The 23,153-nt window shown below is 34.3% G+C and overlaps 1 protein-coding gene across 3 annotated transcripts in view; it reads left to right on the top strand.

Annotated features, from left to right (window-relative positions):
* Positions 1-23,153, top strand: part of USO1 (USO1 vesicle transport factor) — an 88,733-nt gene that overhangs the window by 23,367 nt on the left and 42,213 nt on the right. For 2 of the 3 annotated variants that reach the window (XM_059922830.1, XM_059922831.1), the window contains exons 2-6: positions 3,358-3,444; positions 3,522-3,586; positions 10,623-10,699; positions 22,097-22,197; positions 22,940-23,042. In XM_059922830.1, coding sequence (XP_059778813.1) covers positions 3,358-3,444; positions 3,522-3,586; positions 10,623-10,699; positions 22,097-22,197; positions 22,940-23,042 — 433 coding nt within the window. The remainder of the gene's footprint in view (positions 1-3,357; positions 3,445-3,521; positions 3,587-10,622; positions 10,700-22,096; positions 22,198-22,939; positions 23,043-23,153) is intronic. The other variant, XM_059922832.1, reaches the window with a different exon arrangement.

Genomic DNA, 23,153 nt, shown 5'->3' with positions numbered 1-23,153 from the left:
GACAAAAGACAGTCTCTTCAATAAGTGGTGCTGGGATATCTGGACAGCTAGATGTAAAAGAATGAAACTAGAACACTCCCTAACACCATACACAAAAATAAACTCAAAATGGATTCGAGACCTAAGTGTAAGACCAGACAATATAAAACTCTTAGAGGGAAACAGGAAGAACACTCTTTGACATAAATCACAGCAAGATCTTTCTTGATCCACCTCCTAGAGTAATGGAAATAAAAACAAAAGTAAACAAATGGGACCTAGTGAAACTTCAAAGCTTTTGCAAAGCAAAGGAAACCATAAACAAGAAGAAAAGACAACCCTCCGAATGGGAGAAAATATTTGCAAATGAATCAACGGACAAAGGATTAATCTCCAAAATATATAAACATCTCATGCAGGTCAATATTAAAGAAACAAACAACCCAATCCAAAAATGGGCAGAAGACCTAAATAGACATTTCTCCAAAGAAGACATACAGATGGCCAAGAAGCACATGAAAAGCTGCTCAACATCACTAATCATTAGAGAAATGCAAATCAAAATTACAATGAGGTATCACCTCACACCAGTTAGAATGGGCATCATCAGAAAATCTACAAACAACAAATGCTGGAGAGGGTGTGGAGAAAAGGGAACCCTCTTGCACTGTTGGTGGGAATGTAAATTGATACAGCCACTATGGAGAACAGTATGGTGGTTCCTTAAAAAACTATGAATAGAATTACCATATGATCCAGCAATCCCACTACTGGGCGTATACCCAGAGAACCATAATTCAAAAAGACATGCACCCCAATGTTCACTGCAGCACTATTTACAATAGCCAGGTCATGGAAGCAACCTAAATGCCCGTTGGCAGATGAATGGATAAAGAAGTTGTGGTACATATATACAATGGAATATTACTCAGCCATAAAAAGGAACGAAATTGGGTCATTTGTTGAGACGTGGATGGATCTAGAGACTGTCATACAGAGTGAAGCAAGTCAGAAAAAGAAAAACAAATATCGTGTATTAACGTATGTATGTGGAACCTAGAAAAATGGTACAGATGAACCGGTTTGCAGGGTAGATGTTGAGACACAGTTGTAGAGAACAAACGTATGGACACCAAGGGGGGAAAGCCACGGGGTGGTGGGGATGGTGGTGTGATGAATTGGGCGATTGGGATTGACATGTATACACTGATGTGTATAAAATTGATGACTAATAAGAGCCTGCTGTATAAAAAAATAAGTAAAATAAAATAAAATTTAAAAAAAATTAAAAAAATAAAGATCTACAAGACCCAAGTAGAAGAAATTATACTCATACTCAGGAAAACATTTTTTGGCCTAAGAAATTCTTTAAACTGAGATTTATCTCTTTTCAGGAGATATTTATGTAGTTTTTTTCATGGTAAAAACAAAATTATAGTAGAAAAACTATCAACCAATTATTTAATAAAGAGAAGGTTTTAGTTTCATATTGGAAAGTCAATATAATTACTATGAAGTAAATACAGTTTAAGGTAGGAATAATTTCCAAATGTTAGTAGTTAGAATGAATTAAATCAAAAAGTAAAGCTAAGCTCAGTTAACATACTACATTTGCAGTATGAAGAAATGCAAATCAGTATAGTAAAGACTTCTAGAAATCCTGTAGTGCAGAAACATATTTAATTTTGTATAACCTTGTGTTTCTCACTGGTTCTGTGATCATAGGAAGTCTTTTGATATCTTCTGGGACACCGGAAGTCTATAGAACATAATTTGGAAAACACTATATGTATTTAAGCCATTAATTTCAATACATAGGATGCAAAAGTTTGTGCTATGCCAAAATCATATTTATAGAATCTTACTAAGAACTGTCATTAAGGAATAAATAATAACAAAATAGTAACAAACTGTTAGAGCTATAAAGGACCTGAGTATAGTGGTTTAAAAAACTGTTCTTTATCAGATGTTTTCCAAGTATTTTCATCTATTCTGTGGCTTATCTTTTCATTCTCTTAACACTGTCTTTTGAAGAACAGGAGTGATGAAGTCCAAACTACCATGTTTTTCTTTTATCAATTACACTCTTAGTATGTGTCTGAGAAAACTTTGCCTACTTTAAAGTCACAAGGATTTTCTCCAGTGCTTTCTTCTAGAAGTTTTTATAGTTTTAAGTTTCCAAATTCTTTTTTAATGCAATTTTACATACACACACAGTTTGGTACTTTTGCTACAGTGGGCTCACAATTTACATATAGTTTTACCACTTGCTCTTTTTCCCCCCCACTATTTATTTATTTATTTATTTTAAATTAATTAATTTATTTTTGGCTGTGTTTGGGTGTTTGTTGCTGCACGTGGGCTTTCTCTAGTTGCAGTGAGCGGCTGCTACTCTTCATTGTGGTGCACGGGCTTCTCATTACGGTGGCTTCTCTTGTTGCGCAGCACGGGCTCTAGGCACGCGGGCTTCAGTAGTTGTGGCATGCGTGCATTCTCAGTAGTTGTGGCTCGCAGGCTCTAGAGCACAGGGTCAGTAGTTGTGGCGCACGGGCTTAGCTGCTCTGCAGCATGTGGGATCTTCTCAGATCAGGGCTCGAACCCGTGTCCCCTGCATTGGCAGGCGGATTGTTAACCACTGCATCACCAGGGAAGTCCTCCCCACTGTTTATTAAATCACAGTATTTTCATGTCAGTACAGTTAATTTTTTTGAGTAGCTGCATAGTATTCAACTGAAGAATGTACCACAATTTATTTAGTTTTTCTTCTCTTGATGGACAGTTGTTTCCAATTTTTTCCAATTGTAAATAATGCTGCAAGGTTTATTTTAAAGTTCAGTTCAAATTTTAATTCCTGCAAATTTATTAAAAGCTTGGAACATTTCACCTTTCTAGATTTTGAGGCACACTTTAAATTTTTGATAAACAGTTCTGACTTTTCTCGTTCAAATATATAGTGGAAGCGTTAGGGTGAAGTTATGATGTAAACAATGATTATTTACAATTTTCTTTTATTAACTTCCCATCATATACCATAACCCTAATGGATTATGCAACCCTCTTGGTTCAAACAGCTGTAATAGGTATGTTTAGCAAGCTCTGGTTCTACTGATTTCTCTTAATTCCTGAATTTATATGACTTACTTTATTTGACTTCTCTTCCACCACTTTCATTTTTCAAGTCTCTGAAAAATCTATTTGATCTCTGTAACAAGATTATAATACTACCTAGTTATTTCGATTTGTGTAAAGACTATTTCCATGACATCCCATTTATTGATTTTTTTTTTCCAAAATAAATGGTATAAATTTGGGGGGAAATTTCATGTTTCTTTTTTGTTCTTTTTATTCTATTAATGCTATTTCATTTTTCCCTGACAGATTCAAAAGCTTTGTGATAGAGTAGCTTCATCTACTTTACTGGATGATCGAAGAAATGCTGTGCGTGCTCTCAAATCATTATCTAAGGTCTGTAACACTTTATCAGTTATTAAGTTTATTAAGTTGGATATTAGTTACTTAAATAACATTTTTCTTTTGTGCAGAAATATCGCTTGGAAGTGGGTATTCAAGCTATGGAACATCTTATCCATGTTTTACAAACAGATCGGTATGTCTCTATTTAATGATTTTTCCCCCTAATTTTTCTTGAAATTTTAATTAATTTGTTTTAGAGTCACTATTCCAGAAACGATTGACATATTAAGGCTATTAAGTTTTTACTTTCAGTTGTCATTTCAGTAAACAGTTATTGGATACTAGGTGCAAACCACTGTGCTAACTAAGCATTAGGACAGACATAATCTCAACCTTCAGGGGTTGAAAGTTTTCCATTATATAAAAATGTAATGAAGTTACTGCTAATTAAAGGCTTAAAATTTGGAGTTTGAATTGACCAAGTGAATCTGTTGATTTTCATTCAGATATACTATAATGTACTGTTCTCTAATATAATATGAGTATTATGGTATATCAGTTATTCAGACTTTCTTTTTTGGGGGAGAGAAATAAACTGTATTAATAGAACGATGTCTTAAGGGAAAAATCACTCAGCCTAGTTTTTGCTCTTTCAATTTCTCTTTAGGAGAGTATCTGCATCTTTGGTTTTAATTAACAACTATACATGAATAATTTTCAAATTTTACCCCTAGTTAATAAATATATCCTAAAGCTTTAGCTGTTCAACAGACTTTTCTACCATATCAAGAGCTCTCAGAGGTATCTTAAATTATAAATGTTCAAAAGTTAATTTGTCTCTAGTTGTCCTACTCCTGTTCCACCACATCCCCCCTACCCACCCAATCCACTTCAACTGCCTTTTGACCCAAGTTCATCCCAGTTAGCACCTTTCCATTAAAACAGGAAACTGGAGGATTTGTGCTGAACTTATCCCTCTCCTTAACCCATTATGCCCATCCAGACAAAAAAAAAGCTGGAATCCGTGAATTTTCTTCATTTCCATTGTTGGGCTTAGTTCTGGCTCTCAATATCAATCACTTAAGCCATTTTCATAGCTGCTGTATTAGTTATCTATTGCTGCATAACATATTACCTCAAAGCTTACTGGCTCAAAATAACAAATATTTATGTCACAGTTTCTGTGGATCAGGAATTCAGAAGTGGCTTAGCTAGGTGGTCTGGTTCAGGGTCTCTCATGAGGTTGCATGCAAGATGTCGTCCAGGAGTACAGTCATCTGAAGGCTTGACTGGGGCTGGAGTACCTGATTCCAAGATGGCTCACTCACACTGCTGTTGGCAAGAGGCCTCAGTACCTCACCTTGTTGCTCTCTCTGTAGGGCTGCTTGATCATCCTCATGATATGGGAACTGGCTTCTCCCAAAGCAGGTGATCCTAGAGAGAGAACAAAGCCACAATGCCTTGTAGGACTTAGTCTCAGAAGTCACATATCATCAGTCCCATCACATTTTATTTTATTAGAAGCAAGTAAATAAATACAGCCTACACTTAAAAAGAGGAGAATTAGGGTCCACCTTTTGAAAGGAGCTGTATCAGAGAGGTTTTTTTGACATATTTTAAAACGACCACCACCTCAAACTGTATTCTTTGCCTCTGATCGCTTTGTCCTTCCATTCATTTCAAGAATTTCATTTCATTTACATTTCTGTCTGAAATGTAAATCTTCTATCACTCACCTATTTAATGTATTTCACAGCTCCGTGCAGTGTGAAGTCCAAGTTCCTCAAACAAAGCAAAGCATATAAGCTTTTTAAAGATCAAGATGCTGCTTGTCTAACCTCATAACCCCTTTTGTAATTATATTTCAGCAATGCCCAGCTGCTTGTTCATACCAGTTAGAACCTTTTCTATCCTCCTCAGTGTAACCCACATTGTCTACCTTTCAAAGCCTACTAATTCTAATGTGTTTGAATAAATCCACTGGATATGTCAGGACTGTCTGTTTTATTAACACCAGAGTGGGCAACTGCAGTAGGCAGAATAATGGTTCCCCCAAAGATATTTATATTCTACCAGCACAACCTATGAATGTTACCTTAGATGGCAAAGGGGCTTTGAAGATATGATTAGGTTATGGATTTTGAGATAGGGGAGATTATGCTGGGTTATCCAGGTGGGCCCAGTATAATCCTGAGGTTTCTTAAAAGTAGAAGAGGAATGCAGAAGAGGAGGCCAGAATGAGGTGATATGAGAAGATCTCAGCCTGTCTTTGCTGGCTTTAAAGATGAAAGGAGGCCTCTAGAACTGGAAAAAGCAAGGAAATGGATTCTCCCCTTAAAGCCATCAGAAAGGAAGGCAGCCCTGCTGAGACCTTGATTTTAGTCCGGTGAGACCCATTTCAGACCTCTGACTTCCAGAACAGTAAGGTACTATATTTGTATTGTATAAGCCACTAAGTTTGTGGTAATTTATTACAGCATCAGTAGAAAACTAATAAAGTAACCCAAGTCAGTTACCTGCTTTAAACAATATTCCAAGTTATATGAGAAAATGGGCCTTAGATCAAAAAAACTTCAGTGTGATTATTATACATACATATAATTTTTCTTTTTTATTTCATGTGTCTTTATACATTTTCTCACTGAGTCTTATAAAGTTGGTAATGAAACCACTAACATCTTGATATGGAAAACAGAATCTACCTCTATGTAAAGTGGCCCTTATTGTCATTTTTAGTGCACAGTAGAAAATAAATGTGTAGATACTCTTGATATAAAGGTTAAGAAATATATTTTTTAAAACATTTATAGCACATTTACTGTGTGCCAGGCACCATGTTTAGAAATAGGGTGTACCATATAGCCTGGTGAATGTGTGAACTAATAATTGATCATGTTAGAGGCTGATGGGTGTTTTATTATGACCCTTAGGCAACAAACATAGCCAAACTTCTCTGAGCCTTCTTGTGTTTCATTCCTTCTCTTGTGCTAAATTCCCTTTCCATTTGCTTCCAATACTTATCTGTTATCTTCTGTTCTCAAAATGTTCTGTGAGTGTTTTCTTAACTTCACTGATTGCAAAGGTCTATATTGTGCAGCCGTCTCTTTCCACTTCTCATCTTCATTACTCTTTTATGCTTCAGCTCTTGGCCTAACTAACACTCTCAGAATCCTTCAACTGAATCCCCTTCATGCCTGGCTACATCACAGAGAGTTGTGTTCCCTTTCTTGGCCTGGCTTGAAACTCTCCATCTGTCCATGGGTCTGCTTCTCTTATAGCCGTCTTGAGGAGAGACTGCTCATTCTCCCAAGTCCCACACTCAGGGCCTGAAAGTTGTCTGATGGAAACTGGTGTTTCCAAACCGTGACACCTCAGTAGTTTTTTGGGTTTTTTTTTTTAAGTGTACATTTCAACGGTTTTAGTATATTCACAAAGTTGTGCAACTATCACCGCTATCTAATTCCAGAACATTTTCATCACTTCAGAAGAAATTCAGTATCCATTAGTTGTCATTGCCTATTCCCTCCTCCCCCCAGTGCCTAGCAACCACCAACCTCCTTTGTATCTATATAAATTTGACTGTTTTGGACATTTCATATAAATGGAATCATACAATGTGTGGCTTTTGTGTCTGGCTTCTTTCACTTAGCATAATATTTCAAGGTCCATCCGTGTTATAACATGTATTAGTATTTCATCCCTTTTTTGTCTGAATAATATTCCATTGTATGGATATACCATATTTGTTTATCCATTCTTCTGTTGACAGACGTTTGGGATATTTCCGTTTATTGGCTGTTATGAATAATGCTCTTATGAACATTTGTGTACTCGTTTTTGTGTGAACATGTGTTTTATACAAAGGAATGCAATTGTTGGGTCATGTGGTTTAACTTTTTAAGAAATTGCCGAACTCTTGCATGGAGGCTGCACCATTTTATATCTTCATCTGAAGTGTATAAGGGTCCAGTTTCTCCTCACCAACACTTGTTATTGTCCCTTTTTTAAAATGGCCATCCTAGTGGGTGTAACTCGGCATCTTATTTTGGTTTTGATTTGTATTTACCTAATGACTAACGATGTTGCATATCTTTTCATGTACTTATTTACCGTTTGTGTATCTTTTTTATTTTTTTAATGATTATTATTATTATTATTTTGGCCCTGAGGCATGAGGGATCTTAGGTCCCTGACCAGGGATTGAACCCGGGCCACCTGCAGTGGAAACGTGTAGTCTTAACCACTGGACCACAGGGAAAGTCCCCTTGTATATCTTTTTTAGGGAAATGTCTAAGTCTTTTGCCTGCTATTAATTTGGTTACTTGTCTTTTTATTATTCAATTGTATGTATACATTCTGGATACAAGTCCCTTAACAGACATATGATTTGCAGATATTTTTTTTCCCATTCTTTGGGTCGTCAAAGGACACTTTTTTTTTTAATTTATTTATTGTATTTATTTTATTTTTTTTTTGGCAGTGATGGGCCTTCGTTGCTGCACGAGGGCTTTAGTTGCGGCGAGCGGGGGCTACTCTTCATTACGGTGCACGGGCTTCTCATTGTGGTGGCTTCTCTTTGTTTCGGAGCATGGGCTCTAGGCGCACGGGCTTCAGTAGCTGTGCACAGGCTTAGTTGCTCTGCCGCATGTGGGATCTTCCTGGACCAGGGCTCGAACCTGTGTCCCCTGCATTGGCAGGCGGATTCTGAACCACTGCGCCACCAGGGAAGCCCCAAAGGACATTTTCTTGATAGTGTCCTTTGAAGGACAAAAGTTTTTAATTTTGACAAAATGCAATTTATCTGTTTTATCTTTTCTTGCTTATGCTGTTGGTGTCAAATCTAAGAAACCATTGCCTAATCCAGTGCTTTGAATATTTGTACCTGTGTTTTCTTCTAAGAGTTTTATAGCTTTAGCTCTTACATTTAGATCTTATGTCCCATTTTGAGTTAATTTTTGTATATGGTGTGAAGTAGGGGTCCAGCTTCAATTTTTTGCATGTGGATATCTAGTTGTCCTAGCACCATTTGCTAAAGAGATTGTTCTTTCCTCATTGAATGGTCTTTGCATCCTTGCCAAAAATCAATTGAAATAAATGTTAGACTTTATTTTTAGACTGTCTATTCTGTTGATCTCCATGTCTGTTCTTATGCCAGTGCCACAGTCTTGATTACTATAATTTTGCGGTAAGTTTTGAAATCAGAAAATGTGAGCCCTTCAACTCTGTTTTTCTTTTTGAAGATTATTTTGGCTATTCTGGATACGTTGAATTCCCATACAGATTTTATGATCAGCTGGCAGCTGGGATTTTTATAGGGACTGTGTGAATCTATAAATCAAGTTGGGGTATATTACCATGTTAACAACATTACATCTTCCTATTCATGAACACAGATTACCTTTTCATTTATTTGAGTTTTAGGTAATTTCTTTTAACAGTGTTTTGTAGTTTTCAGTCTTGTACTTTAGTAAAATTTATTCCAAAGTATTTAAATCTTTTTTATGTTATTTAAATGGAATTGTTCTTTTAATTTTATTTTCTGATTGTTCATTGCTAGTATACAGAAATACAACTGATTTTTTTTTTTTAATTATTTATTTATTTATTTATTTATTTTTGGCTGTGTTGGGTCTTCGTTTCTGTGCAAGGGCTTTCACCAGTTGCGGCGAGTGGGGGCCACTCTTCATCGCGGTGCGCGGGCCTCTCACTATTGAGGCCTCTCTTGTTGTGGAGCACAGGCTCCAGACGCGCAGGCTCAGCTGTTGTGGCTCACGGGCCTAGTTGCTCCGCGGCATGCGGGATCTTCCCAGACCAGGGATCGAACCCGTGTCCCCTGCATTAGCAGGCAGATTCTCAACCACTGCGCCACCAGGGAAGCCCTGATTTTTTTTTTATATTGAGCATATGTCTTTCAATTTTGCTGAATTTGTTTACTAGTTCTAATAGGTTTTTAGTGGATTCCTTAGGATTTTCTGTGTACAAGATCATGTCATCTGGGAATAGGTGTAGTTTTAGTTCTTCCTTTCCAATCTGTATGCCTTTTATTTCCTTTTCTTGCCTAATTGCTGGAGCTAGAACCTCAAGTTCAATGTTGGATAGAAGTGGCTGGAGGAGACATCGTTATCTTGTTCCTCATCTTAGGGGTAAAGCATTTAGTCTTTCACCGTTACATATGTTAGTTGTTGGATTTTCATTTTCAGGAAGTTCCCTTCTGTTCCTACTTTTCTCAATAGTCTCTTAAAAGATGTCCCTCAAAATTTCTCAAAAACAAGAATGATAAATAATAATAATTTTAAAGACCCACTTCATTTGAGATTTATATCCTCTGGTTGTGACCCCTTTTGTCCCTCATCTTTGCTTTCACTCCTAGTCACTTCTTCATATTCACTGGATCTTTCTGACCTGTATCTCACCCTTGCTTTTCACTCTATATGCCATCATCCTCCATCATGCTTTCAAAATTTGTCTGTTTATCAACAACTAAAAAATCTTATACTTCCTGAAACAAAAGAGAAAAGAAAAAAAGAAAAAAATCTTACACTTCCTGACATTATAAATAGTACATGTTTACCATAAGATATTTTTTTTTTTTTTTTAGAAAATAAGATATAAATCAGGGAAACAAATTCTAGAGGTCCAACTAGAGATAACACTGTTATGTTTACATAAACATTATATGTGTTATATAAAGATTATATATATATTATAAAGCATATATGTAAACATACAGACTTATAAAATTACCTGGCTTGTACTAATTTTGCTGGTTTTAAAGTTGGGTTTATTTTACAAATTTATTTATAAGGTTTTCTTAAAATATATATAGACACACATGAATGTATATATATATTTTTTGCTAGATTGGATCATTCTGCACATTAATTGTTAATATTCAGTTTTTTCCTACTGGCACTAAATCAAGGGTGTTTTAATTACCATGTCGTTAAACATTCTTTAAAAATACATTTTATAACTGCTGCTATAGGTATGGATTTACCACACTTTTTAAAAAAATTATTAGACATGTAGGTTGCTTCTAATTTTTCACTATTATAAATAAAAATAAACCTTTATACATCTTTACAGTTTGCACTCTGATATTTTCTTAGGGTAGGTTTTCAGAAATGGGATTAATATTTCCTACAGTCTTGTTAAATAAGAGTATAAAATGGTCATAACAGCTATACTCTAACTAGCAGTGTATAAGTATAATAATTTCTTTCTTCCAGTTCGGATTCTGAAATAATAGGTTATGCTTTGGACACACTATATAATATAATATCTAATGATGAAGAAGAAGAAGTAGGTAAGTTTCTTTTACTGTGTTCTCTGTACATAAAATCAACTGGATTGTGCCAATTTTGCTGGTTTAAGGTTGAGTTTATTTTATAAATTTATTTATAAGGATTTTTTCTTTTTTTCTTCTTTTTTTGTTTTCTGCTTTTTGGTTTTTGTTTTTCATCAATAAAGGGAAGACATTAGCTTAGTTCCAGAAAAATACCTTTAAGATGATTGCTTTGTATGTGATTTGGAGATGGAATTAGATTCTTCTTTTTTAAAAAATATTTTTCCCTCTCTTTGTATTGATTTTAGTTGAGCAGAATGAGTTGAGCAGATTATTTAAATAATCATTTTTGGCTATTGATTAAAAATCAGACTATTTTATTAATATGTTACCTGGTGAGCAATATGAAGTTAGAGGGTTTTTCCTGATATATACTTAAACTTTTCACATAAGACTTACATTAACTTATAAAGAGCAACAATTTTTTAAATTTAGAAGGTTTTGTCTTGTTTTGTTTTGGTGACGCCACGCGGCTTGCAGGATCTCAGTTCCCAGACCTGGGACTGAACCCAGGCCACAGCAGTGAAAGCCTGGAATCCTGACCACTAGGCCCACCAGGGAACTCCCAGCATGTGAAATACTTGACTGGAAGTCTATACATTTTGTTCCATTTATTGTAAAAACATGCACTGAGTAACATTTTACAATGCTGTTGAAGAGTGCTTTCCTCACATCACATTGGCTGTTGTAGTAGGACACAGTGTGTCTTTCATTTTTCTAGACAATCAGAAGGGCGATATTCATGCATTTTATGTCTAATATAGATGGAAGTTATAGGGTCTTCCAAAATCTGAGTAGACAAGGCATAAGGAAATGTAGATAATATTGAGTTTGCACATATTTTATTGAAATAACAGTAGAACAGAAATATATGTAGATATTAACTTCACAAAATACCAGTAGTAGGAACATTTGAAACTGGGCTGTGCTGAATAGTCACAATTTCTTAGACTTGAATATCCTTTTTCTTAAATTTTCATTTCTCTGTGATACCTAGCTGACAATTTAACTTTATTAATTTCTTTAGTAAAAAATCTTTAGCAAACATAATTTGGTTCCCATGGAAAAAGAGGCTGTCAGTCACATGACAATACTTAAATACAGTACACGCAAGTACACACTTTGAAGATAAAGATACTTATTTCTCCTAGTCATTTCTCAGATGAGAAAATTAAATACAATACACTTGTTAGAAAACATTAAAGAAAAAGACTCTTCTTAGTTGTTTCAGATGGAAAATTTAGCTCTTTTCTAATTTGTAGTGATACTTTTTGTGTTTTAAAAAACTATATAGCATCAATTAGGTAGTTTTCCTTTATTATAAATTTGCAATCTAATAATGTTTAAAGTCTAACTTTTTGCTTCCCTTAATGTGTTTGGCCTCCTTATTTTTAATTCAACATCTAAAAATGATTCTTTGGAGAAACAGTAGTAGAATCATTTCTTCTAGGAAAGATTAAAATATGAAGTTAGGGTAATAGCCTGAAAGAGTCAATTTTTAAAAATCTAGATATTGAGAAATACGGCCTTCAGTTCTGTTATTGATACTCTCTCTTTACTGCTTCATCAAAAGATAATTCTTAGCTGCCATAATGAACTTCATTTTAGAGTTCTTTACCTTGAGGATATTTTAATAACCCTTCAATTTATTGATAAATATGTCTCATAATCCTACATTTATAGCATGTGCTGTATCTCTATTAGGATATCTCAGATTTGAGTAAAATGAGTATGAGTCTCTTCTTTCAAGAGATTATATTGTTTATTTGATGTTTTTAAGCTCTTATTTATTTTATTGTGAATACTATTACATAAGAAAGTTTTTTTATCACCCACCTTTTATTTATTTCTGTCTACCTTTTCAGATGATATTGAAGGTAAAAGATTGCATTTAATATGCATGATGCTTTTAGGCATAATTTCTGATAATATAAAAGGACACTGTCAAGTGAGTTTCTTCTGGCTGGTACAAAAGATCTTGAGATTTGTTTCACAATGTAAGAATTTCTTCATTAAAGAGGAATATTTGATAATCTTATATTACTATTTATTGTCTCTATGGCTACTAAATCTATTTTCCAGAACACAGAAAATATTCTAGTGCGTATTTTAACAAAATTAAGCTTTTTCTCTGGTAGGACAATCTATTCGAATTACTTTTTATATACTTCCTGGGGAAAAAATTTTGAGGCAGTTTATTTAAAAATAAAAATAATATTTGAAAATGTATACATATATATGTATACATATAAATTTTACCTATATTCAATAAGAACTGGAAGGTATTCCAGTTCAGAGAATACTTGTATGTTGATATTGTCCCTTTAAAATAATGCATGCACAATAATGTCTGGTTACTGACATTTTTTATATTAATTTATAAAACTCACCAATACTGTCTTTCTTTTTTCTGGTGGTCCTTTTCAAGTTCCATTTACTTTTAACATTGATACTTCTTTTCCTCATAATTTAAGTAACCACATTTTATTTTGTTTTACCATTTTTCGTGAGATCCTTAACTTTTTAAAATGAGGAAGGAAAAATCCTTTTCTAAAGTAGGTTTAAAATGGTACATAACAAAATTGCCTATACCTAACAAGAAACTAACAAAGAAACTAACTTATTAAGCTGTATAGCATTACCTTTTGTGAAATTTGAACCCCTTGTTTGAAAGCAGATAATATTGAGCATTATGCCTTGACTCTTGTGACAATGCTATTTCCTTGTTGAGTAGTACAGATCAGTAGTCGTTGTTTCTATTATTATTTCATCATATTTGTATAGAGCTTTAAATCTTACAGTGCTTTTATGTCCATTATCTTATTTGATCCTCATAGCAACCTGTGAGGTAGGTGACATTTTTGTCTTTTCTAAAAAGATGAGGAAATGAAAACCCAGTGATCATGTAACTTACATAGTAGGATTGTCTAGTAAGTAGGGTAACAGGATTTTTTTTGATACATATTTTTGTATTCCATAGATTTCTGATTTAATAAATTATGGCCATTTTTCTGACTAGATTCTTTATTACATCTTGTAATTTATATAACTAGTTTATACGATGCAGACAAATGTTAAAAAAATTTAGGTGTACTTGTTTAACTAATTGACCACAGTGTAAAAGAAGGTTACTTGATATTCCCTCACTCTGAGATAGGACTACTTTTATTAGAATATCTCTTTCTATAAAGCCGTTTTGTCCTCCATAATATGGGTTATGAACTTGATATGGAGTGGAGTTCCAAAGAGAAGGTCCAGAATGTTTTTTAATATTGTTTATACCACTGGAAAAAATACAACTGTAAATACATATGAAGAATAAATGTATATACAAATATTTAGTTAAAAGCCAGTTACATAAATAGGCCTGAAATGTTTCCAGAGGTATATAAGGACTTTTTAAAAAGCAATCTTTAATTTCATGTACCTGTCATAGGTTTATTTTCACTATAATATCAAAGGGCCATTTTGTTCTTAATTTTTCATTTATCTTACAGTAAAGGGACATTTACTTTTACAGGTTATGATAAGTATACCAAGTAGTATATCAGCTATAGGATGTAAAAAATAGACTTAGCTCTAGAATTTTTTAAATATATTGGATGAGAAAGGATGGTTAGTTGTCTCACACCTTTGCTTTCATGTGAAATAGATACAATATTTCATGAATCTAGTTTTGGTTTACAACCTTTAGATATAATTAGTGTAGTAGTTTTAGCTTAATTTACTTCTACGTCAAAATAGCTTTGTATGTTACTTTAATTGCTTAGCAAATTTTTGTAGGACTCTACATTAAAATTCAGAAGTGCTGTCTTAAGACTATAACTTAAAGGAAGTAGAGTATATCTCACTAACACTTTTTTAGTTGACAATATTAAACCAGAAGGAGCTGTAGATTCCTGGAACTGGATCATATTTTACTAGTTCAATTCAAAACATAGATCTTAATTATATACTGCTAAGCTATAGTATTTTATACAGTATAGCTACAGAATAAATCCAATGCACAGTATTAAGTCTACTTCCTGCTAAGTTATTAGTGTGTGCTCAATGCATACATTGAATTAAGCTTTTTCTTGGGTTAAACCTATGTTTCTTAAAGTATAGCACAAAAGACCTAGAGTTCTCTGTATTAAAAGGTGTCTATGGTTAAATAAACGTAACATAGTATATCCCGCTCTGAAACTTCACAAAATTTACATTAGTATAGTAAATACTGAGAATCCTGCAGTAAAGAAACCTGTTCAATTTTGTTTAATCCAAATACATTTGTACACCTGCACTTGCTTTCATGAGATACCTGTTAACGTGCCACACAATCCTGCATTTCGAGAAATACTAACCAAGGCTTAAACCCACAGCTTGTTTGTATTTATCCACATAAAAATATTTCAGCATTTTTTAAATATTTCATAGGAAGAATCCATCAAGTCTGTATATGGTTTTCCTCCCTTCCTTTATTTATTTATTTATTTATTTTTGGCTGCGTTGGGTCTTTGTTGCTGTGTGCGGGCTTTCTCTAGTTGCAGCGAGTAGGGGCTACTCTTGGTTGCGGTGTGCGGGCTTCTCTTGTTGCGGAGCACGGGCTGTAGAGCACAGGCTCAGTAGTTGTGGCGCACGGGCTTAGTTGCTCCGCAGCATGTGGGATCTTCCCGGTCCAGGGCTCAAACCCGTGTCCCCTGCATTGGCAGGTGGATTCTTAACCACTGCACCACCAGGGAAGCCCTTCCTCCCTTCCTTTTAAGATTAACTTACAAGTTTTTGAATATTCTCCCAAATGTCAATGAATTTTATTTTGAGCTCTTCTCTAGAAGTCACAATCTTTGGGCCCAAGGGCATTATCTGTCTTATAAGCAAGATTGGCCACTTAGTATTTTAAATAATAAATAAGTTCCTAATATTAAAAATTGGGAGGTTTTGCATCAGTTTTTAGATTTTAAACTTCTCTTTTTAAAAAATCTGAAGACCGACAACACCTGGGCCTGCATTCTCCCACGGCAGAGTCAGCTGGAGCTGAGTAACTGCTGCTTTCCTTAGATCGGGCACGTACTCTCCATCCTGTCTGTAGTCTTATACCTGGCCTGCTTCATTCACATACATTACTGTCTTGCCCCTGTAGTTGAGTTTATACTCTCTACTGTATCCACACTACTCAAATAAAAACCATTGTAAAATAAATTATATCTCAAAAGCATTTTATTAATTATATACCCAAGAGTTGTTTCATGCAATAAATATGAAAATATGCAAATGCAAAATAACCCTACAAAGCATCGCAATTAGGTCATTGCATTGCTGTGATAGTACTTTCTAGAGGGAAACAGTTCTAAGGTGGAGACAGTTAAGTTACTTGCCTTTTCAACATAGATTTCTCACATATTTGGAGAGCTATTTTCTTCACATATGTGGGCCACTTTTTGTAGTTTTCTTTATCTGCTTTTTTATCTATAGAATTTCATTAGAATCTGGCTAATTATTTGTTCTTGGTACCATCCGCCACAGAGCCATGGTTTGTTAGGGTTCCAGGGTAGGTAAAAACAAGATAGGCTCATTAGCCCACTGAATCTTGTGAAATTTTATTGGATATAGGGCATTTACCATACCATGGGAATCAGGGCTCTTATTCATAGCTGATTCCAAAGAGGGAGATTTTCAGAAGATTTTATTAGCTCCCAAATTTCCATATCTTTTCCAATTTCTTTGTCATCTCCCTTTCCATCATCATGTCACCTTGCAAATAAAATGGGAAGGGTGTGCACTCTTGCTACTTACCCAGTCTGAGTTTTTTTCCAACTCCATGGTAAATTCAACTTTGAGCATTGAAAACCACAATGTACCATGCAAAACTTTACATTCAGAGGTGTTTGAATAATTAGGGCACAGGATTTTATCTGCTCCCAATGGAACAACAGGAAATCTTTTAAGCAGATCAATGATAGATATCGTCCCTTGAGTCCACGCTAGTTATGTTTGAGTATTAGACTTCCTTCTGATTAATATTAGACCTTTGTAGCATCAAGCCTTTGCCACCTTAACTTAATACCCTTGACATAATAATTGTGCAGTAACATGTAGATAGCTTTCAAGTGTACTTTTTTTCATCCCTTCATGCCCCCCTCTATCTGTTTTTCCTGAAATAATGGAAATATTTCAGTGGAAGTAATGACTGCTTCCCTAAACAATTCTTCTGAAGCCACCATTAATCTAAAAAATTAAACTTGAAGGGCAAAAATTAATAGTTTACTAATGTTAAAAATGCAGGAAATTTATTTTTATTTGGCATCCAAACAACCATAAACTCAAGTAACTACTTATTTTGGGAGATTGCATGCAGCTTTTATGAGAAAGAGATATAAGGTAAAATATCAGTAACAGGATTCGCTTACAGACAAGCATGTTTCTGGGAATATCATAGGATATACGTTTTTTTAAACATCTTTTGCATCTTGGTGATGATACTCATTAATAGTAACCTTACAAGAATCTCAAACTTTTTTTGAATCAACAAAAGAAGATTGTTATGTTCTGTATAATTTTAAAACTTGAGGGAATTCCCTGGTAGTCAGTGGTTAGGACTCTGCACTTTCACTGCCGAGGGCCCAGGTTTGATGCCTGGTCGGGGAACTAAGATCCCACAAGCCGTGTGGCGCAGCCAAAAGAAACAAAACTTGATAATACATGTAGATATATAGCATATAATAAATCTTAGGACTGTGGTTCTTAAGGGCAGTTTGGCCCCTCCTGCCACCTAGAGGACATTTGTTAACATCTGGAAATATTTTTGGTTGTCACAACTTGAGGATACGTAAGGGAGTGCAACTGGTATCTTGTGGGTAAAGGCCAGGGATGCTGCTAAACATCCTAAAATGCACAGGGAGTCTCTCACAACAATGTCATTGTCAATAGTGCCGAAGTTGAGAAATCCTGCTTTAGAGATGATGTTGCTGGTGTGAGTTGAGCACTTATTACTCACCAAGTACTGTGCTACATGTTTTATCAATCCTTATTTCGAATCCTCAAAGAAAACCCTGTGTAAAAGAAAATTGTTCCCATTTTACAGGTAAGGAAACTGAAGCTTGATGTATTTGGGCTGTTTGCCCAAAGTAATGTGACTAAATGGATGAATACGGGCTTAATTGGTCTGACTCAAAAACATTTGTGAGCTTCTTCCTTTTTACTGTATTTATTGCCTCTCAAGAAAGTATTTGACTACTCCATACCCTAGCCATTCTGTTCATAAACAAATTACTTTTGCCTGTGTTAGCAATTTCTCTTTTTTCTTTTAGCAATTTCTCATTTCTCTTTCATGTTAAGTTCAGAGGTAGTACTTGACAGTTAATTGCTCCTTTCTCTTTGAAACACTTTTCCACTCATTTCTCAGTCTCCACTGTCCCCTGATTTTCTTTCTGTCTCACGGCGCTACTCTTTCTTTGTCTCCTTTGCTGTTTTCTTTCATCTCCCCAGCCTCTTAACATTGGAACATCCCAGGACACGGATTACTTTCCTTCTCTGTTCTTTCCTTTGGTGATCTCATCTAGGCTTGTGACTTCAAATATAGTCTGTATGCGTGCCTCTCAAATATATGTGTCCAACCCAGACCTCTCCACTGATGTCCATAATTGTATATTCAAATACTTACTTGATATCTCCAATTGGATTTCTTTTCCCCACACACAGCTTTATTGAATTATAATTGAAATATAATAAATGTACAGATGTACAATTTCATGAGTTTTGACATGTATAAACCCATGAAACCATCACCACCACCACCAAAATAATGAACATATCCAAGTTTCCTTGTGCTTGTTTGTAATCCATTCCTCCTCCTTCTAGCCCCATTCAATCATAGATCTGTGATTACTGTAGATTACTTTGCATTTTTCTAGAATTTTATGTAAATGAGATTATACAGTATATACTCTCTTTTTGGTTTTTTTGGTCTGGCTTCTTTCACCCAGCATAATTATTCTGAGTTTCATTCATGGTGTATATCAATAGGTTAGTCCTTTTTATTGCTGAGTAGTATTGATATTTTGTTGTGTGAGTATATAACAATTTGATAATCCATTCCCCTGTTGGTGGGCATTTGGGTTGTTTCCAAGTTTTTAGCTGTTACATTTGAAGCTTCGTACTATGTACAAGTCTTTTTGTGGGCATGTATTTTCATTTCTCTTGAGTAAATACCTAGGACTAGAATGGCTAAGTGATAGTAGGTGTATATTTATAAGAAACTGCCAAACTGTTTTTCAAAGTAGGTGTACCATTTTACATTCCCACTGGTGGTGTATGAGAATTCTAGTTCCTCCACATCCTCTCCAGTACTTGATATGGTCTGTCTTTTTAAATTTTAGCTGTTCTAGTAGGTGTGAAATAGTATCTCACGGTAGTTTTAATTTGTATTTTCATAATGAATGATTATATTGAACAATTTTTGATGTGATTATTTACCATCCATATACCTTTCTATTCTTTGGTGAAGTGTTTATTCAGATCTTTTGTTCATTTTTTACTGGATTGTCTTCTTATACTTGAATTGTAAGAGTTCTGTATATATTCTAGATAAAAATCCTTGTGATATATATTTCACAAATACTTTCTCCCAGTCTGTGACTTGCCTTTTTATTTTCCTAACATTGTCTTTTGAAGAACAAAATTTTTAATTTTGATTAACTCCAGTTTATCAATTTTTTTCTTGTATAATTTGGGCCTTTTGTTTCCTATTTATGAAACCTTTGCCAAACCTAAAATCACTAAGATTTTCTCCTGTGTTTTCTTTTAAAAGTTTTATAGTTTTAACTCTCATGATTAGGTCTGTGAGCCAATGGGTCTATTTCTGGACTTCCTATTCTGTTGGTCTCTATGTCTATTGTTTTGCCTACATGACATGTGTTGGTTACCCTACCTTTATAATATATCTTGAAATTATGTAGTGTTAAGTCCTCCAACTTTGTTCTTTTTCAAAATTATTTTTGGCTCTTTTTGGTCCTTTACACTCCCATATCAATTTTAGAATCAATTTGTCAATTTCTACAGAAAAAACTTACTGAGATTTTGATTGGGATTCTGTTAAATCTACAGATTGATTTGGGGCAAACTGACATTTTCACAATACTGTGCCTTCTAATACAAGAACACGGTATATATATTATTTAAGTCTTCTTTAATTTCTCTCAACACCATTTTGGAGTTATCAAAGTAAATAGGTCTTATACATCTTTTATCAGATTTATCCCTAAGTCTTTAATACTTTTTGATGCTGTTTTAATTGGTGCTGTTTTTAAAATTTGAATTTCTAATTGTTTATCACCAGTATATAGAAATGCAATTAATTTTGTATATTGACCTTTTATTCCACTTAACTTTGCTAAATTCACTCTCTAGTAAGTTTTTTGTAGATTCCATAGGATTTTCTGCATAGACAAACATGTCATCTGTAAATACAGTTTTACTTCTTCTGTTCCAGTCTGTATGCCTTTTATTCTTTTTCCTACCCTATGGCACTAAGATCTCCAGTACAATGTTGATTAGAATTGGTGAAAGTAGATATTCTTGCCTCTTTCCTTATCTTAAGTGGAAAGCATTCAATCTTTTACCATTAAGTTTGATGTTAGCTATAAGTTTTTTGTAGATGCCCTGTATCATCCAGTCTTGTGACTTTAAATATCATTTTTATGTTTATCATTCTAATGTATATGTCCAACCCAAACTTATCCACTGACAGCTATGCTTGTGTTTATCCAACTGCTTACTTGATTGATATCTCCACTCACATTTTTATGTCTCAAACTTAACACATCCAAAACTAAACTTATGATTCTCTCTCTACTCTCAACTTGCTTCTTCCAGTGTTTCCAATCTCAGTAAGTGGCAGTGCCATCCTTCCACTTCTTTAGGCTGAAGCCTTAGAACCACCTTTCCTTTTTTTCCCCCCCTTCTCATACCCCTGTAAGGAATATGCCAACAAATCTTGTTCCTTCTATTTTCATAAGAATTAGGACCAGTGTCTAAGTCACTTTCACCACTTACCTTGATTATTGCCTCCTAATCACTCTCATTATTTCCCTCTTTCCCTGACGTCTTCTTAGCACAGCCAGACTAGTCCTTTTAAAAGTAAAGTATTTTTTGTTTAAGTAATATAGTTTTAAGGTTCAGAAACAGTGGATTCTTTTACTGATGCAAGAGATGATAAAAGAAATATTTCTTAGGGTTTCTGAAGGATAAACCTAGCATATTAATCAATATGCTAGAAATTAGGTTTTATTAATAACCCAGAATATTAAAATATTTCTTTTCTACTTTTGATCTCTTCTTTTTTCTCTTTTCTCTACAAATAATTAGATAACATTATCACTGTCACTGTTGGATTGTCTTGCTTTTCTTGTCATCTGCTGGGTTTTTTCCATTTCTAAAGTATATTAATATTAAAATCTCACATTTAAAAAAGAACTATTTGAGAGATAATAAATATGTTTGATCTTAACTGCCAACTCCTTTGGTTTATAGTCACTTCCTGGAGCAGTATGTGGAAAAGGCTTAGCTGTGTCTGGAATGGGTAAGGGGATGGGGAGTAGTGTATTTGCCATCTCTAAATTGCATTTATAGAGTAGGCACATTTTAAATGATAATTGGCTTTGGCAATTGTTGCTTCAGTTTTTAGTGATCCTTTACATTTTTTTGAGAAAGTACATCAAAACAACAAATACCTTAAAGACTTTTAAGTGTTAAGGACGAATATAAAATCTTTTAAAGAATAAGTGAAAAATTAAATGCAAATTCTGGTTTTATTGCCAAATAACTATGAGATATATATGTTGATTTGCTTGAAAGAGATACTGAAAAATCTGTAGATGATTGGTTTAATTTTAAAATTAAATTATTTGACATAGTAACAGAGTCAGCAAGGACTATATGTTCAGTAATGTTTGGGGGGGGAGGAGCTTTTGAGGTATAATTTACATACATTAAAATTTCTTCTTTGCGGTTGTATAGTCCTGTGTGTTGGGCAAATGTATACAGTAGCATAACCACTATCACATTTGAGATAGAATATTTCCATCACCCCAATAAGTTCCCTTGTACTCTAATTAGAAGTTTAACCTAAAAATGACCTTGAGAAAATGTGAAAATCTAAATGTATTTTCTTTGAATATCATATTTAAACATTTAAAGAATAAAAATTTATTTAAATGACCTTGAAAGTTATTTTAAGGATATGTCTTTCTAGCATAATTGTGATATCACTTCCAGGCACACTGTTCCAAGAAAATTATCATTTCTGCTTAGCTTTTTCAACAAAAAGGATACTTTAAAATAACAAAGCATCATATTCAAATACTTTATCTTTGAATATTACAGAAGAAAACTCCACAAGACAGAGTGAGGATTTGGGAAGCCAGTTTACAGAAATTTTCATTAAGCAGCAAGAAAATGTCACTCTTCTGTTATCTTTATTAGAGGTAAGTAAAGAACCTTGCTATTTTTGTCATCTTAATAAGCTTCTTTTGTTGCCCTTTTGGGTGTTATTGAGGAAGCAACATATAGATACCTTTTTAAAAAAAAAAAAAATTTTTATTTATTTATTTATTTTTGGCTGCGTTGGGTCTTCATTGCTGCACGCGGAAGCCTAGTTGTGGTGAGCAGGGGCTACTCTTTGTTGCAGTGCACAGGCTTCTTGTTGCAGAGTCCGGGCTCTACGCACGCAGGCTTCCGTAGTTGTGGCTCATGGGCTCTAGAGCGCAGGCTCAGTAGTTGTGTCGCACGGGCTTAGTTGTTCCGCGGCATGTGGGATCTTCCTGGACCAGGGTTCGAACCTGTGTCCCCTACATTGGCAGGTGGATTCTTAACCACTGCACCACCAGGGAAGCCCCTGTATACCTTTTCAAGATAGTGAAATTTGTTGTATCATTACAAGAGATTCACATGTGTGTTTTAAGAACTATGTAGTCTCTTAGAATACTGTCTGCTTCTTATTTCCATTTTTACAAAGTACTGTTATATCTAGTCAATAACAGTTTAATCAGTTTGATCAATTTATATTAACTCTTTTCTTTTTATTGCTTTTTATTTCTTAAATTAATTTTTTAAAGTTTGCCAAACTCTTTGTTTGTTTATAGTTTTTGGTACCATTCTACTAGTTGAAAAGTTTTGCTTGAAAATGTGAATTACAAATGTTAAATATTTTAAATTCCTATATTGTAGGAGTTTGATTTCCACGTCCGCTGGCCTGGTGTGAAGCTTCTTACTTCTCTTTTAAAACAACTAGGGCCTCAAGTGCAGCAAATTATTTTAGTCAGTCCTATGGGTAAGTGACTCATCTTCCTTATATTATTTTGATTTAAAAGTGAGGATCATAAAAAACAAAAACAAACAAAAAAAAAAATTGAGGATCATTCCTAAAGGGGGGGGACTGAAA

The sequence above is a fragment of the Balaenoptera ricei genome, chromosome 5 (assembly GCF_028023285.1).
Source record: "Balaenoptera ricei isolate mBalRic1 chromosome 5, mBalRic1.hap2, whole genome shotgun sequence".
Taxonomy (NCBI): Eukaryota; Metazoa; Chordata; class Mammalia; order Artiodactyla; family Balaenopteridae; genus Balaenoptera; species Balaenoptera ricei.
Note: the sequence above shows the minus strand (reverse complement) of the source record. Positions and strands in the feature narration are given on the sequence as shown.